Source organism: Lentinula edodes (assembly GCF_021015755.1).
Source record: "Lentinula edodes strain Le(Bin) 0899 ss11 chromosome Unknown C8R40scaffold_1, whole genome shotgun sequence".
NCBI classification, from domain to species: domain Eukaryota; kingdom Fungi; phylum Basidiomycota; class Agaricomycetes; order Agaricales; family Omphalotaceae; genus Lentinula; species Lentinula edodes.
Genome location: NW_025764307.1, coordinates 831291 through 848218, shown reverse-complemented (window position 1 = coordinate 848218; position 16928 = coordinate 831291). Strand labels below are relative to the sequence as shown.

General features: G+C 46.6%; 6 protein-coding genes across 6 annotated transcripts; 5 read left to right on the top strand and 1 right to left on the bottom strand.

Annotated features, from left to right (window-relative positions):
- The first annotated feature begins 819 nt into the window (after positions 1-819).
- C8R40DRAFT_1242521 (guanine nucleotide binding protein beta subunit 2) lies at positions 820-2748 on the top strand. Its single transcript, XM_046233575.1, has 5 exons — positions 820-1169; positions 1222-1702; positions 1763-1894; positions 1949-2261; positions 2316-2748. The coding sequence occupies exons 1-5, from the start codon at positions 1058-1060 to the stop codon at positions 2325-2327; spliced, it is 1050 nt and encodes a 349-aa protein (XP_046092263.1). The 5' UTR covers positions 820-1057; the 3' UTR covers positions 2328-2748.
- On the top strand, positions 2736-4166 carry C8R40DRAFT_21854 (uncharacterized protein). Its single transcript, XM_046234379.1, has 8 exons — positions 2736-2836; positions 2897-3048; positions 3113-3348; positions 3402-3548; positions 3604-3687; positions 3739-3822; positions 3873-3959; positions 4024-4166. Exons 1-8 carry the CDS (start codon positions 2789-2791, stop codon positions 4026-4028), a joined length of 843 nt encoding a protein of 280 aa, XP_046092262.1. The 5' UTR covers positions 2736-2788; the 3' UTR covers positions 4029-4166.
- C8R40DRAFT_1157624 (uncharacterized protein) lies at positions 4105-6311 on the top strand (the record flags this gene model as incomplete). The annotated part of the gene is made up of 5 exons (XM_046229644.1): positions 4105-4201; positions 4260-4436; positions 4496-4668; positions 4729-5544; positions 5601-6311. The coding sequence occupies 5 exons, from the start codon at positions 4105-4107 to the stop codon at positions 6309-6311; spliced, it is 1974 nt and encodes a 657-aa protein (XP_046092261.1).
- Positions 6312-7316: 1005 nt separating this feature from the next.
- Positions 7317-11200, top strand: C8R40DRAFT_1076784 (uncharacterized protein). Its single transcript, XM_046226945.1, has 4 exons — positions 7317-8464; positions 8939-9954; positions 10034-10553; positions 10638-11200. The coding sequence occupies exons 1-4, from the start codon at positions 7462-7464 to the stop codon at positions 11141-11143; spliced, it is 3045 nt and encodes a 1014-aa protein (XP_046092260.1). The 5' UTR covers positions 7317-7461; the 3' UTR covers positions 11144-11200.
- Positions 11201-11288: 88 nt separating this feature from the next.
- C8R40DRAFT_21771 (uncharacterized protein) lies at positions 11289-14288 on the top strand. Its single transcript, XM_046234378.1, has 4 exons — positions 11289-13074; positions 13127-13492; positions 13550-13978; positions 14028-14288. The coding sequence occupies exons 1-4, from the start codon at positions 11434-11436 to the stop codon at positions 14082-14084; spliced, it is 2493 nt and encodes an 830-aa protein (XP_046092259.1). The 5' UTR covers positions 11289-11433; the 3' UTR covers positions 14085-14288.
- C8R40DRAFT_21713 (uncharacterized protein) lies at positions 13994-16715 on the bottom strand. The gene is made up of 11 exons (XM_046234375.1): positions 16480-16715; positions 16389-16419; positions 16275-16334; positions 15955-16221; positions 15800-15898; positions 15651-15741; positions 15472-15601; positions 15219-15420; positions 15008-15162; positions 14797-14948; positions 13994-14742 (listed from the first exon to the last, which is right to left on the bottom strand). Exons 1-11 carry the CDS (start codon positions 16644-16646, stop codon positions 14492-14494), a joined length of 1605 nt encoding a protein of 534 aa, XP_046092258.1. The 5' UTR covers positions 16647-16715; the 3' UTR covers positions 13994-14491.
- Between the last annotated feature and the right edge of the window lie 213 nt (positions 16716-16928).

Sequence of the window (16928 nt, the reverse complement as noted above, 5' to 3'; positions counted from 1 at the left end):
TACAATCTTGATTTTTGGAATCGTATCCACGGAACTGTGCTAAGAGAACTTCACTTTTCTCAAATCGTGCCTTCGATCGTGGCTGAAACTAGACTGCTTGCCATTTCCTTAAAGGTTTGAAAATATTAGAACAACATCACCTACATAGAGTCAATGTTGTGTTGCTTTGAAAGAGGCAATGTAGACCGGGCTGCTGATTCACGATGCGTAACGCGCGGTTTGATCATTATATTAGGTATTTTTGGAGTCCAGCAGAAGCCAACAGGATCAAAATTCTCCAGTCAGTTTCATGGGCCATCATTGAACCTGCATCGAGCACCACTCACCTCCTCAGACTTATTCATGGAATAATCTGAGTAACGCAACCTAACGGGAATTAATTGCGCAGAATAGGAAGATGCAAGAAAAGAAAACATACACAGGGTCCTAATTTCCGCGACTAAGTCGACTACAAGATTCTCAGTAGGCCGTGCACACGAGACCACAGGAAAAGAACATGTGCAGCTGCTGGAGGGCATGTCAGAAAGAACTGGATATGTAATTGGTTTGGGACTCGGAGGAAGTTTTGGAAGCTCACAGAACGTTATGTTGTCAATGTATCATGATCGCAGGAAGCACTTCCTCAAGCGTGTACTTATGAAGTACTAGCGGGTCCCCTGCGGCCTATTGATAGAACGCTTCAAGCATTTCGGATACGACAGAGAATATGTACACTGGAGTGCGCATGCATGTTGTCATTGATGGCCGACGATCAACTCTTAAGCCGAGTGGCATCCTGTGCCGAGCGCTAGCGGCGCTCAAATTTGTAAGCCACTTTGTGGATTTTCCCCATCAATCTTTCCTCGTTCTTGCCCAGCGGTGTCCTTCATTTTGTAATTTTGACCGTAGAGGTTGTGTTCGAACAGTGTTCTTGCTATAAAACAAACCTCTTATCTCAAATTGACGCGGAACCTTCTTGTGAACCTCTTTTTCCCCTTACCTCATTCTTCTCATTAATTACTTTGCCAACAGTTAATTTGGCCAAATCCAACAACTTCTCACACCGTCTAGTTGAAATATGTCTCAAAGCCAAGGAGATATTCAAGAACGGATTGCTGCTGCCCGTAGGGAGGCAGAGAGTTTGAAGGAGAAGATTCGTGCAAAGAAAGAATCGTCAGCGGATACCAGCTGTGCGTTGTGACCTTTCTTGAATGATGATGTCCCTGTTTAAGTTCCCCTTAGTGCGTGCAATGGCCGCTGAGGTAGATGCTCTTCCTCGTATTGTTATGCGCCCAAGGCGTGCTCTTCGAGGCCATCTTGCCAAAATCTACGCTATGCATTGGGCTGCCGATAGGAGACATCTTGTCTCTGCTTCCCAGGATGGCAAACTCATAGTCTGGGACGCCTATACCACCAATAAAGTACATGCCATCCCCTTACGATCCAGTTGGGTCATGACTTGCGCCTACTCAGCTTCAGGCAACTTTGTCGCTTGCGGTGGTCTTGACAATATTTGCTCTATTTACAACCTCAATAGCAAAGAAGGCACCAATTTGAGAGGTGCACGAGAGCTCAGCGCCCATTCCGGTTACCTTAGTTGCTGCCGTTTCCTGAATGACAGACAAATTGTCACCAGTTCCGGAGACATGACTTGTATGCTATGGGATATCGAGGCTGGTGTGAGAGTCGTAGAGTTCAGTGACCATACCGGCGATGTTATGAGGTATGTTATCCCTTAGGTTATAGTCTTCGTTACTTGCTTGTTGATACGTTGGGTATTCAGTCTGTCACTGGGTCCAAACCAGAACGTATTCGTGTCCGGCGCTTGTGATGCTACAGCTAAGCTTTGGGATATTCGGAGTGGTCGTGCAACCCAAACATTCACTGGTCACGAATCCGATATCAACGCCGTGCAGTATGCACTTTGTCTTCCTCTTACGCTTAGTTTCGGCCGCTAACTCATTGGCAGGTTTTTCCCTAACGGTGACGCTTTCGCCACTGGGTCCGATGATGCCTCTTGCCGATTATTTGATATTCGGGCTGATCGAGAGCTCAACACTTTCATACACGACAACATCCTTTGTGGTATCACTTCCGTAGCGTTTTCTATTTCAGGGCGAATTTTGTTTGGTGGTTATGATGACTGGACATGCAACGTCTGGGACACTCTCAAGGGCGAACGAGTGGGCGTCTTGACGGGGCACGAAAATCGCGTTAGCTGTTTGGGTGTTAGCACCGATGGCATGGCATTATGCACTGGTAGCTGGGACAGCACTTTAAGGGTTAGCCCTGTTCTTTTCCTATTTTTTCGAGGTATACTGACTGTTATCGATCAGGTGTGGGCATGATTTACAGCCAGAATCGAGTTTTGCCATGCTGGGCTCCTATTCCATTTTCTTCTATTCACTGATTGCTCCCTTGATTCACTCACCTTTTCTCGTCATTTCGCCCGTTATATAATAATTCGCCTCCTGCGATTTTCGGGCAGTTGTCCGAATGGACGTATCGAGTTCGCCATTACACTTTTAAATATTCTTATTGCACGCCAATTCTCTCATTTTGTCTCTATACTCCTTGAACATGGTTTTATCAATTTGTGGTTCCTTATACTTGTGGTATACCTATAACGCTATCGCTTTCACCGCTGCCTACATATACATCCTCTTTTTACTGCTTCTGACACCTCATATATCATGTTAAATTCATATCTTTTACTATTATTGGAACAAGGGACTATAAAAGTATGCACTTCTAAGAATAAGCGCCTGTTACGAATTTCCTCCATCTGCTCGGAAATCTCTTGTCGAGGATGTCTGAAGATGACCGTGCTGCTAAAGCTGCTCGTGCAAAGGCTATGGTAACTTACAGGGCCCATAATCTAGGCACAAAGTTGACATTATCGTGACATTTCATTCAGCTCAAGAAACGTCAGGCGAAGAAGGCTGGCACCCCTTCGTCGTCCACTCCTGATGTGACTTCACCAGTAAGCGAGCGTGCATTCTCCCCAGCACCAACAGAGCCTGCGACGGTGGTGTCTGTCGAGGACGAGAAGCGAGATCTCAGTGACGTGTGTGTATCTCTTAAATTCTTTCCAGTATATTCGAACTCATTGCGTCGTATCCACTGGAAATAGCTTTGTTAGAGACAATACCGCAGACGCTTCCTGGCTATATACATTGCCACGAGCAGGGACTCCACCGCCAGCGCCTCCACCGACGGCCGTTCTCTTCTCAGAGACCGCCACTTCCCCGAATTTGGACGGTTTAGCTCGCGCAAATGGGTATCAGTCACAGGAGGATGTCACTTGGCTCAAGAAATCAAATGAGATGTTGAATTCACAGATAGAACAGTTGATTTCAGAGAAAGCTGGTGCGCCTTTGCTGCCGCCTTTCGTTCAAATCCCCTAATATCACAAGTTCTAGAATTGCGAAAGACTGCAGACTCTTCAAAATCCGAAAACGAGACTCTCAAAGCAGAGTTGGCGCGATCAGGAGCTGTAAATTCTGGCGTTCAATCTGAGATTCAAATGTTGAAAGCAGAGTTGGAAAGTGTGAAGAATGCAAAATCTGGTAAGTCAGCACATTTCAATTCTACATATCTGAATGCCGAACTGTTGATAAACAGACTGGGCCAATCGTGAATCTTCACTGAAGACCGAAATAGAATCATTACGAGCTACTCTGGCACAAACTGAAGCTTCAAAATCCAGTATGAATGGATTCGGACTAATTTTTCGTTATGGGCTCTGATTGTTCTCAGATCTTCAGCGGACAGAGGGAAATCTTCGGACGGAAAGTAAGAATATGAAGAGCTCCTTGACCGAGCTTGAGGCTGCAAAAGCCAGTGCGTTCAACTAAATTCTGACCATTGACCTTCACCTAATCAGAGTCTAGGACTGTTACAGTCTGAGGCAGCTCTGAAAAAGGACAATGAACAGTTGAAAAGTGATCTGACTGGAAAACTGGACGCTGCTACCTCCGGTGCGTGAATACTATTTCCCGTGCTCAAACCCGGTTCTTCAGACACGTATCAGAACTCGAAAAGCTTGAGGCAGCTTTGAAGAAACAACGTGGATACTCTACTGAACTCGAGCAGCAGGTGCAGAAAACCCAGGTCGAAATGGAAATGTCACTCCGAAATGAGCAACAAACGATATCATTACTTGTATCGGAAAAAGCTGCCTTGACTTCTGGCCTTGAACGCTTGTCAGGCGCAGAGTCTTGTACAGTCATCTCTCTGTATCAGGGAAGCTATCACCCTCATTCCTTTTACATGAACAGATGCACAGGAGGCTGGACGCCTGCTCTCTGAAGAGCAACAGAAGACAATTCGTCTTGAAGAACATTTACAGCAACTTCGATCAGAGGTTCAAGAATCTACAGCTAGGATACAAAGTCTGGAGGCCACGGATAAGGAACTGACCGACAAAACAAAGGACCAGGCGGGTTACATCTCCTGTTTGTCATATTCTCGCCTCCTCACCGTACGCGTTTTCAGGAGCGTCAGTTGCAAATAGCAAATGGCTCTTTGTCATCGGCTCGCAAGGAGGCAGAGATACATCGTCGCCGAGTTCGGGAGTTGGAGGAACAGATTCAAAGCGATGACCGTGCTGATCGTTTGGAGGCATCGCTCAAGAATACTCAAGATCGTGCCGACGAACTTGAGTTCCAACTTTCGAAGTTGAAACAAGTCAGCTTTCTTTCTCTTCTTTTTTCTCTACGTTGAGTTCAATGGGCATCGTTCGATCAGACGCATGCCACTGTTATATCCGAGCGAGACAAGCTTGACGCACGCCTACGGATATCCAGCGAATCCGAAACTGCGTGGGAAGTCAAACATTCCACCCTCCATGCACTGTATCAGAGTGTTGAGACACAGCTCGCGCAAGCCGTCATTGAGAAGGAGGCAGTGATAAACGAAAAATCTTCCTTGCAGGTGGAGATAGAAAGTACACAGAAGACGTTGGCTCTTCTACAGGAAAAACTAACAAAAGCGGCCACTGATCTAGCAATGAGTACGACGCATTTGCAGAACGTGCAGAACGAAGCGAAAATGGCAAACAGGCGAGCGGAGGACGCAGAAAGGACTCAGAAGGAGCTTCAAGAAGAGGGAATCAGTCTTATGCACTCTTTAGATGAGATGCGGCCCAAGATTGTCGAACTTACCGGTATCAAGCTGGAGCTAACTGAAAAGACAGATGAACTAGGGCGCGTAATACAAAACCGAGAATCGATGATTGGGCAACTGGAGTCGTCTTTGGAAGAAGCCCGGGCTGACTTAGAAGCATCAGAAAAGAAACTACGGGACCTCCTTTCAGAGAGGGAGACGGAACGACATTCCGCTCAACTGGGTGACTCAGAATTGCAGAAGGGTTACAGCCAATTGCAAGCGGAACTCGACTCGACCCTTGCAAGGGTCAGGTCACTTGAGGCCGACCGTACAATACGACAGAACGAAACCCTGCGAAATATTGAGGAAGTTGCAAGGCTTCAAGAACTAGCATCGGCTCAGTCCGAAGAAATCATATCACTCCAGCATGAAATATATCGAAGACAAAATGAGCAGGTAAAGTCTTCCAAGCTTCCAAGCTGTACTGTCTGAGCTAAAGTTCCTTTTATCAGTCGGAGGAAAAATCTTTCCTCGAAGTTGCGCAGAACGAGGTCGAGTCTCTGCGCCAAGAGATTGCCATAAAAGACGAAGAATTAGAGCGTCTTCGCCTTCGAACTTCAAACCTCAGTACTTTCCCCGACAAACCTCATTCACTTAAAGATGAGCTCAACGATGAAGTCCTCGGCTCTCTTAAACTCGACTTGTCATCGTCGCAGTCCCATGTGCGCTCTCTGGAGGAGTCGTTGTTTGATGCAGAAGCCCGATCTCATGCTTTAATGAAACAAGTTGCTGCACTAGAGGATCAGCTTACGACACGTCCCCAGATTCCTCCAATACGACCGTTTTCGCCTTCTGGTGGAGCCCTCGTTTCGAGACCGTCGAGTCGAGGGAGCCGTACTCGTAGTATATCAGGCTCCCATTCTCTCAAACCTTCCGCGCTGGCCCGCTCTGCAATTGAGCATAATCTCTCCCCAGAAACGAGACACAAACGGAGAACTAGCTTGACTATGCTCAAAGCGAGAATAGATAGCGAGTTAGTAGCTGCTTCTGCTCATTCACAAACAAATTCCAGAGCTTTGTCCCCGGTGCAGTCTGAATCCTCTCTGGGTGGGACTTCAAATGCTGGCTCGAATTACTCGCGTCATAAACTTCGACCCCAATTTATGGACGATTCGCATGTGTTCTGGTGTAGCTCCTGTCGGGGGGATCTGGTCATTCTCTGAAGTTCATCCTTAGGAAATCCGAATAGTCAATCTTTTACTGACTAACACCACTTCTTTGTCTGAACGGCTTCCCATCATAGCTATAATTCCTGCCATTTTGAAACCACCTACGACTATGTACCTTATATGTACATTACATAGTCCAAGGCGTGCGAAAACATTCTTGATTTCGACCTTCGTCTCAGCTCGTTCGCGCTAATGCTCAATCTGCCACAAGCGAGGACTCCGGCCGATGCTGGCCATGCCATGTTCAACCGGACTCCAATCTATTCCAATGTATGCATTGGAGATTATTTCCGATTGCACGATCGATGTCAAAGCGTTTCTTAGCAACCCAGTCCCGCACTGGCCGCTTGACCCGCTAACGTCTAACATTTACTGTGAGGTCGCTGTCAGGTAATCTTCACAGTTGTGAAAGTTGAAACTCTAGCGTATATTTATCGGCTAGTGTCGGCTTATATACACTGATACTACTCTTCCTCGCAGAGTCTTATTGCTTGCGCATCTTTTGAAGGTTAAATCGATTTCAAATAATATCATTTCGGCGATCAACTTGATTCCTTCTGATTCCTTGAACTTGATATCGTATTTGTCAACTCCACCATACACGCCCGGTACACGCCTCGTTCGATATTTTCTATCACTACTTCCTCCAGTCTCGAGGCTTTGACTTCATCTTGACTCGACGCGCCCAACAATTGTCCATATTCACCTCGGGCCCGGCGACATCTCACATCGACAGATCCTCGTGTCCTAAAGTATTGTATATTTCATAATCTGTCTACATATGACGAATCCGTAGCTTTTAATATCCCAGATTCCAGCCTATCGAATACCCGTTTTCGAAACGACTGAAAAGTAAAGAGAAGACTATATACTGGAACATCGAGTAAAACTACTTTGTGCCATCATCGGAAATATCGCATTCAAGTACGTGACCCGTTCTACATATGCCCTTGTCCGGGAGAATCCACTGAACTCCTCTCTTCTGCAGATACCAAGAGCTGCCCGACATATCGAAACGGCGATTCCAATGTAGATTAGCCTTATATCTGATAAAAGGTGTGTCTTCATTCGCAATGTTAACGATGAGGTGTTTTAGAAATGCGAATTCCTCATCACCACTTGTTGGTATCCGTAGAAATTTACCATGACAAGTACGACGGATAGCATGAAACTACAACGAATGAAGACCCTCATGAATTTCCACAATCATACCTCCCAAGAACCATCATCTTCCCTAAAAGATCCCAAAAGGTGTACCAGATCAACCTCTTCATCACTCTCCTTCTTCGCCTTACACAAACGTAAATGTACTATCGACGTCGAACCGGGTGCCAAGAAGACGAAGGGCGATACAGAAATAGTCTGCACTCCGACTCAAGTCCCAGCGTTCTTAAAGTACGCTTGTATCTCACCATCTCAAGCACCTTCTAAGAAAAATCTGTCACTACCGCTCTTCTCGTCATCCTTTCCCGTGAACATGCCCTCACCTCCTGCATCATCTCAGCAAAGTCATACTCGCAAGCTCAAATCACTCGTGATTTCTTCAGATCTGAACGCGCTTCTGAATCATGAGGAAAATTCCGAACGCTACACCAATCGACCACCTAGCCCTCTATCTGATGAGGCAAATATTACTCCAGAGTCCTCGCAGGTCGCTGCGGGGACTACGTCGCGTCCCGTTCACCCTTCTTTTTCACGTTCCCCGCCGATCTCCCCCTCTTTGCCTTCATGTTCACCGACGTCACGCCCTAGCACTTCTAGCTCCCCCTCGTCATCTGCGTCGTCAAACTTTCATACAGGTCCTTTCGGAAGTCTTATACATGGCGGAAATCATACGCGGGGACACACGCCCGATACAAGTTTGACTTCACTAGCTTCGATAGTGGAGGGTGCCGACGGTGAGCCGTTGCTAAAAAGTCTACCTCCACCCCCACGACCAGGAAATAAAATTGTTCCCAATAAAGTGGCTAGAGCTAGGCCTGGGGTAGTCCCTGGTCCTTCGGCTAGTCTAACATCCAGACCAGTTGTCAATCCTGACAAGGATTCTAGTGCGGCTGTGCACTGGCAGATATCTCGGGTTTTGGCGGGGGAAGACGAGTTCGCCACTACCAAGACGAAAATTCTGGACAAAACCTCGGAACAACACGGTGAGTGTTTTTCTCTTGCTATGGTACTAGTAGATTTTCCACTGCATGTGGCGTTTTTTTGTCAGATGTTATCTGCGCTATTTCTTTTTTTTTCCTGTTCCGATTCGACATGTCGCATCGACAACGGGCGTTGTGTTCGCGCTGTCGTGTCTGTTTGACGTGTTTTCATTCGTTGCATTCCGTTAGGCGTCTTTAATTTGTGGTTCTAGTGTTTTTCGTTATGTTGCACTATTTTCTTTTCGTTCTTCTCCTATAATAAAATAGGTGGCGCCATTCCGGGCTTGGAGAGACGCTGATAGTGCGGCTCTTTAATCCCTCGTACTTTTTTGAGATGGAAATTCCGAAATTACTCATATATTCACTGCCGTGATCTATCTACTCTGACGTCTCAGTGCCAGCTCGCTCTTTCTCAGTGGCCGTGCGGCATCCGTAATAGTTAATGCTAATGTGCCTCATTGTTTTCGTTAAATGCAGGACGACCATTGTCGGCATCGAAAGACTCGGACTTCAAATCCTCTAAAAACGCCTCTCCCTCCATCTCTTCAATCCAAACAACGCAAACCATCCCACCCTCATATAATAACAGTCATTCGTTACTTCCTCTAACTTCATACGCTCCCTTAATTCAGAATCGCACGTCTTGTACATCCAATTCTTCCCATTCTGTGATCTCCTCATCCTCTTCAGACTCCACATCAACCGTGACACCTGGGAGGTTAGAAATGGAGGTAAAATCCACGCGTCCAAATGTGCGCTTACTCCCTTCCCTTCCCCCTGTTGCACCTTTCTCGAACCGTGCACATTCTATCCGTCATTCCAAGTCGGCCCACAATTTAAATCACCATAGCGCGCCTCCTGGCACTGTTTACGCGTCTGCTGGGGATATTTCGAAACGAAAAGCTTCGAGGCGCGTAAAGGTCCTTAGTGCGGAAGATGTGCTGGGAGAGCTGTTTCGCAAAGAGGACGCGCTCGACTCATTAAGGATCCTCGCGAGGACAGGGACAGGGATAACGTTCCAAGAAGAGGTACCTCTTCCTGTTAGCCCAAGTTCGTCACGCCATAGTCGAACTAGCGCGAAGTCACGTAGTACTCAAGGACTGGAAGAGCGTGTTGGGACGTCCTTTCTAAGGATGGCATTCGAGGAAGATGATGAAGAGGGTGGCTCTGACAGAGAAGACGCCACTCAAATACATTCTTCTGATCTACCTGCAGCCGGTACCTCAATACCTACCACACCTCGTCTCCGTCCTTCCCATTCATCTGAGGTGTCTGTCATGCATTTGAACGAAGGGCATGTATTTGAGAAGCTTCATCCATACTCCGGTCATTATTCAGGTTCCGGACCAGCACGTCCATCTGCTTCTTCCGCGAAATCTGTTTCGTCGCGATCCTCTTCCTCAGCATCTGTACTATCATATGCCTACGCTCCTACAGGAGATGAAAGATACAGCAAAGTCCTGAAGATGGGATCAAAATCAGGATCAACCGAGGTGAGTACGATCTGTCGCACTTTGTATGCATTTGGAGCCATTAGGACTGTTTTTTGACCACGATGATTTCCCATCATAGGGCTATGGTGGCAATGCTGCTGCTGCCAATGTTGTTGTGCAAGGTGTCAATAATGATGGAGTCTCACGTCGAAGTCAATATCGGCGGCAAAGACCTGCTAGAATTTTCATATCACCAACTGAAGATAAAAATGGTACTCATTCACAGCACCCAACAACTTCCAACTCGAAAGCTCTTCCACAGCTTCCGAGACTTATTCCTCCTTCACCACTTTCTGCTTCATTTGAACGTAGCCTTGGCTTATCGGAGCACACAGTCTCCGAAGTTTCATCTGCCACTTTAGCTGTACCAGCGAGTCCAATAACGAGCTCAGTAACGAACCAGGTCCTGCCAAGCGCGGAAGATTTCTCGTTCAGACAACAAAGATCGTCCTTTGTCTCTATACAGAGTGGCTCGGAGGAATCAACCTTTTCGAGAAGGCCTGGAAGTATCTCTACGCTTGCCTTTGGTAATCTAAAGTCAGGCAGTGGGAACGAGACATACGAAATATCCCTTGACTCCGATAAGGACTCAAGCAGCAGTGCGTAGTTACAGTGTCTGTATATTTACTTTACGGGGGGACTAACTATAATTATAATCATAATGGTCTCTTTCCGAATACTAGACTATCTGCGCGGGTACGAAGGAGATTACGATTCGGCTTCAGCGGAGTCTTCGTCAGAAGGAGAAGTTGACTTTGCCAAGTACTACGAGAGACGTGTGTCAGAGGATTTACAACACGTACCGCAGACATACAGAGCATCTCGACACAGACACAACTTCAACAAAAAGCCCAAGGAAACGGGGACTTTGAATCAATTACCGAGACAATACCGGCGGAGGACAGTTCCGATGGATCGTAGAGGAACATCGTACTATTGTTCAAGCGGAGACGAGCACGTAAGGTACCTCGAGGAGGTGGAGATCATCGATTTACGGGCTGAAACGCAGGTGAGCTATACTTTGTTATTGGTACCAGAAAATTGCAGTTCAACGCCGGAGTTGGATTTCTCGGCCGTTTTACCGGCAATAATGGTCAGCGAGAGGAACGGAGCTAACCCACTCACCGCCTTTTGGTTTTATTTTCACGTTTCGTTTCTTGTCCTCTTAACCGTGTGCTGTCAACAATGACTGACTTAATCTCGTGTAAAATCATCACATCGATAGCGACAGCAAGGAATGCCGCGTCGGTTAAGATCAAACTCCCACGCCAACGATGAAATACTTGAGCCAGGGTCGACAGAAGCTTTTGTCGTCGACAACCAACATCCTTCCAAGCGCAGATATACGACCTTGACGACGAACACGACGCCCTCCAGTCCAGACGGAATTTCCACCACTTTGAGTGCCTTTCATTTTGTTGACGAGGATCCTTGGTCGAGCACAGAATACGAGAGAGAAGCCGAGTGAGTATTTTGTTGATGATTACTCTGGATATTCCTCACATTTTCTCCAGGCCAGAAGATCATAGGATTAGTATATCGAGCGCAGTATACTCCCAATCATACTACGATCCATACGACGTTCTTCCTACACCGCGAACAGTACCAAGTTTGCCCTATCCTCAGTCTGGACATCCAGAGGTCATAGATACCATGCGCAGAAATGCACGAAGCAATTATTCAGAACTGGAAGACCGGGTTTCTTTCATGGAATTAATTTCGCCCACTACGGAGAGCAAGCCGCCCTTGCCGACAACGCCCAAGCCAGACTTTTCGACTTTACATTCTGCAGGCAGATCTAGTCGTAGCCTAGAGCGCCGACTACCTAATCAGGAACACGGGCGCCGGCCACATAAATTTTCGAATTCTAATTCCCGCTCAAATTCCCGTACAAATTCTTACGACGACGACGTTAATATGCAACTACCGCCCACTTCTAATAATCTTGACCCTCTTTCCCGTGCCGACCTTGTTCGCAAGTCTAGGAAACTTGCCCAGGTCTTTGGCCAGACTCCAAATGGAGCGTCGCTTCTGCCGACTACCTCCGGAATGGCCGATACTTATCCAATGAGGAGGAGCTTCCTTGACATCACCTCCCCAACCTCTTCTCGTCACCATATCTCTAATTCTGTTGCTACTTTCCGGAAAAACTCTGTCGGTGACACTAAGCAGAAAGTCAAAGAGAACATGGATCGAGTCAAAGGGAAAGGAATTTGGCCTCCACCTGCATCGACCCATTATATTTCTGCTACTTCAGGCAGAAGACACTCTACTCCACTCACCCCAGATGATTTCGACTTTCTCAATGAACTCCATCTTCAAGAGCCTATTTCCAGTATACAAACCGACCGTGAAGCATCGTCCATCTTCGGCAATGGCGAAGACGGAAACCTGATTGAAATTGGGGATGCACAACAGGTCGAAGGCGATAGTGCGAGTTTCATCGATTGGGATGACGAATTACCCGGACCCAATGGGACAAAAAACAAGCATCCCGCCGAATTACAGACCCAATCTCCTCCCGGTTCTCAGAACAGTTCTCGCCGTTCCTCTGTTTCTTCGCTCGCATTTGCATCACCATCCGCTTATCCCGGTGGGGCACCGAGAAACTCATTCACGCGAGAAGATTACATCGGGACTGAATTACCTGCCGCTCCATTTGACGACACTGATGATGAAGGAGGGCAAAAACGTGACCTACAACAACATCTTGCCCGTCAACCGTCTCTGATTTCACTTGTCACCCCTTCACTCATGTCACCAGAAGAACGCGCAGAAGCTGAAAAGCGACGGAAGCGCGAGAAGCTTGCCAAGTTGCATCGCTTCCTCGGCTCCCGTGTCCCCACTGGGCTCGTTCTAGGTTTAGGACAGGCTGAGGAGGACAGCGAAAGTGGTTTGCCTGGCTTATCAGTTTCCTCCATGGGAGAAGAAACAGATGCTGAAGGATCTAGTGAAGAGAAGCGCTCATGGAAGAAAGGTATGGTCAGAGTTGCTAGGAGAAGGAGTGGAAGCGAATCGGGAGCTAGTAGTGACTGGAGCGATATCAGAGACAGACGAAAGGATGATATGGGTGAGGATGAGAGGTTAAGGATGGTGAAGCGGGCAATAAGGCTCGAGAAGGTGAATAACATTGAAAAGTTCATTGAACCTCTTCTTATTTTTCTTTTCCTAGGTATTCGGAGTTGCGCCACCACAAACACTTTACGCATATGGTCCTGGACATGTTCCGCATTACCATTCCCTTTCGAGCCCAGGCGTAATCACACCTTCAGTTGGTCCGACGATGATCCGATCGTCTTCTACCGGTACTACGGAGGCAATTTTGACTTTGAACCCCCTCCCACCCAAGAGAGATCATACAAGACCTGCGTCTAGGGAGTTCCTATTACCTAAAGGTGATAGCACCGACCAGCAAGCCATTGAAGTTGAGGTGGGAGATGTGTCGGGCACCCTCCGAGTTTCGAGACCCCGAGGGGCGTCTTTGGCCTACACTCATTATGAGCATTCGTTGAATAGTTTGGGTGACATTTTGGATCGGGTTGGTTGTTTGTCTATTGTAGAGTGTCATGCTCAACTGATTTCCTCTTCCCCTCAGGATGACCGCGCATCGCTCCAGGAGTTGCACGAGATCCTGTATCGGGCAGGCGATGCTGAACAACTCTCAGCAGGGTTTCGTCCAGAGCCTAACCAAGATTTCGCTGGCATCGATGGGAATCTTCCTAGCAATGGATCCGGATCGGCTCGATCGGAGCGAAGGCTTTCATTGCCTGCGTTACCTGCACGGACGTCTATAGCATCTCTTAATTCTCTTGACTCTGTTGGATCTATACTATCCAAGGTTTCTTTCGACGATGCAGACGTGGAGGCAAGTGATGGCACCTTCCAGGTTAGAAGGCGGCGAGCTGCGAAGCTCACCCAATTCTTTGGTGTGGACTACCGGGACCTAGTCCAGGATGTGTTGGACAGTATTGAGAATGGTGTTGAGATGGAGAAGGGAAGGGGCCTGTCAAGGCAGGAGGCGGAGGTAAGTTTTGATGACCAGGTCTTTTTTCTCTTGCTGATATTGTTTGTAGGACCTCTTGAGAAAATTAAGGACTATCAAAGGAAAGCGAACCGGAGTATTCTCATAACGTTCGAATTTCTTCCTTCAATCTTTTGTGATATATTTTGCGCGGCCGCTCCGCGCACACTTTCTTTTCGAGTCGAAGTTTCGTTGATCTAGTTGCATTCATTTTATCATGATCTTCATGCTGCAATCGTATCTAATTTCAAAGCAATTGTTTCTACTGCATATCGCTCCTGTAAAATATTATTACTATAATCACCTTTCCACTCATTACTCTCATACACTACGATAATTGTACTACTCATTCTTATAAAGTGTGCTTCGTTGCGGTTCCTTCACAATCGATGGTGACTCTAGTTTGATCTGGTTGGTGTAGGGCTTATCAGGTGTTTGAGGCAGTAGTGCATGCGTAATTTATATACAAACAGGTAAATTTTAGTAATCCCGACCATATGTACATACGTTATGTCTCTAACGTTGAGCATCAATGACAACCAGCTCATCCAATTGATACTTTCTCTTGTTCAAACCCTCACGCATTATCCCTTCCATATCCTGTCCCCTCTTAAAAATGATATCACCTCCTTGCTTCGCAAATGACGATTGCCCCCAGATTTTCTTCATCTTCGGAATAGCAAGGCGAATACGTTCCATGACAGCTAGCTGGTTCCTGATACTAGTTTTACAAGACCACATCATCTCAAGGCCAGCATTAAGGAACACTATGATCGTGGTCCGCATTATACGAATACAGCACATCATGAATTAGAACTTACCAGCGTGGTTCTCATCATCCTCAGCATAACAATCTGCCGCCTCTAAATAGTACCGTGATGCAGAAGAATATTTATCCATCACAGAAGATGATAATGAACCGTTCTGAGCTTTCATACGGTTTGCTCGAACACGATGATACATAGCTTTTAATCTGTGATTTAATGGCAAAAAATCAAAAATGGGGTGGCACAGATAGTAAGAGAAACATACGAAAGCGCTTGTCCTTTAGGTTTGTAATAGTATGCCGAAACAAATGCAGGATTGGAATCGCGAGGAGGTATGGTGGCAGCATTAACACCTGCAATGACCTCATTTGCCTCTTGGAGCGTTGCCTCCAGAGTGGCATCGTCCGCTTTGGCAATCACCTAAATGCGTATCAAGTAAATGAATAAACTTGTCCAGGAAAGCATGTTCGATATACCTTTAAGAGCGCTTCCAAATGAAGCATCTGAACGCCACGCAGGAACGTTTCTTCAAACATGACACCTCTGTATTCCTTTCGTATGTCTTTGAACCGCTCTCGACCCCATTTAATGATTTCAATAGTTCGCCCAAGAAATTCGACTTCAGCGACGTGGTTCTGGTACAGCCCACCTTGATAAAAGCCTTGCATTATCCACGCCCTACATTGACGGTTCTTGCCGAGGCAATTTAGATGAAACATGAAGACATACCTCATAGTGGTGGTCAGAGCTGGGGATGTAGTGTGCCAACCTTCCTCCTCAAGGCGTTCGAGAACTTTCTGCTTGATGATATCTGGGCCCTCATGGGTCCATGCTTTGAAGAACTGTGCTTCGCCCAAAACTAAAAAGATGAAACTCAGTAATGTTCAGCAACTTATCGACGCACGAACCCTGTTGATTGTACCTTTGGAGAAATTCGGGTCCATTTATATGGAAGACGCGATGATCTGTGAGTATGGCATTGGAAATAAGCATGAGGGCCTGCATCAGAGGGAGCAGAGCCTTAGAAGAGAAGAAATTGATAGAACGGACAGCCTACACTGGTGGATTGAAACCTTAGCTGGCCTTGCGTAGTAGCCAGTGAAAGTTGGCGAATGCCTTCGGCAAACTCTGTATAAGCGTTAGCCAAAGCCCATGCCTGAAGATTTATATGTGAGTATATACTCGTAATGCTAAATACACATTGAACTTCACCGAGCTTGTATAGTTTCTCTGCTCCATCAAGTCAGGAATCATCCTCTGAGCACAAAACCATGGGAGATCTCTCTGGTTGGAAGGTGCGTGAATAAGGTGGCTCCCGCCAGATGTTCGTAATTTATTCAATGCAGACTCAGCTAAAGTGAGTCCTTTTTCATATTCATCCTCCCTTTGGTTGCGCTGAGCAGGAGTGAGGACCTCTTTGGGTAGCTTGTCAAGAGCTTTTTTCCAAGACGGGATGCTCCTATACGGTTGTCGAAGAGCCTTTTGGAAATAAACAGAATGAGACGGATCTCAGAGATACAACGAGGACTGACATCTTGAGCAGTAGCAAGTCTGGCATAAGCTTTGGAAAACCCAGGATCTATTTCAGTAGCCTATCCATGGAATATTTGTTTAAGAGGTTTTAAGTGCCAGCTTATCAGACTCGCCTTTGTGGCATCAGACTCTGCATCAAGGTAGCTACATAGGAAAGGTTTGGCTCATGAGCTTATAGCACAACAGTAGAGTTGAACTACTTACGTCTTCATTTTCAAGCGACAAGCAGCTCTGTTGGAGTATAGAACTGCGTTATCGCCACCAAGCTGAAGAGCCTCAGTGTATTTTTCAGCAGCAGCAACATATTGCTTTTGAGCGAAGAGCTTATTCCCTTCTTCCTTGAGCTTTTTTACGCGTTCGTCAGTCGACATGAGCCACAATTTCGAAGCAAGGAAGAAGATGGGGGATTAAAAGAAGGTTCAAATCGGTGTACAAAAACATGACGTAAAAACAAATCAGATACATATAACATCTGCCTCATTGCACTCGTATCTCGGGCTCAGAGCCAACCACACAGAAAACGTTTGTACCTTTCATTGTTAGGAATTCAAATACAGTGATCCTGTGAGATCAAGTGGTGGTGATCCAAAAAACTACCGTTGCAAAACTCCCACATATCAAAGCGAATTTTACCGATCTTCTTTAGGAATTGG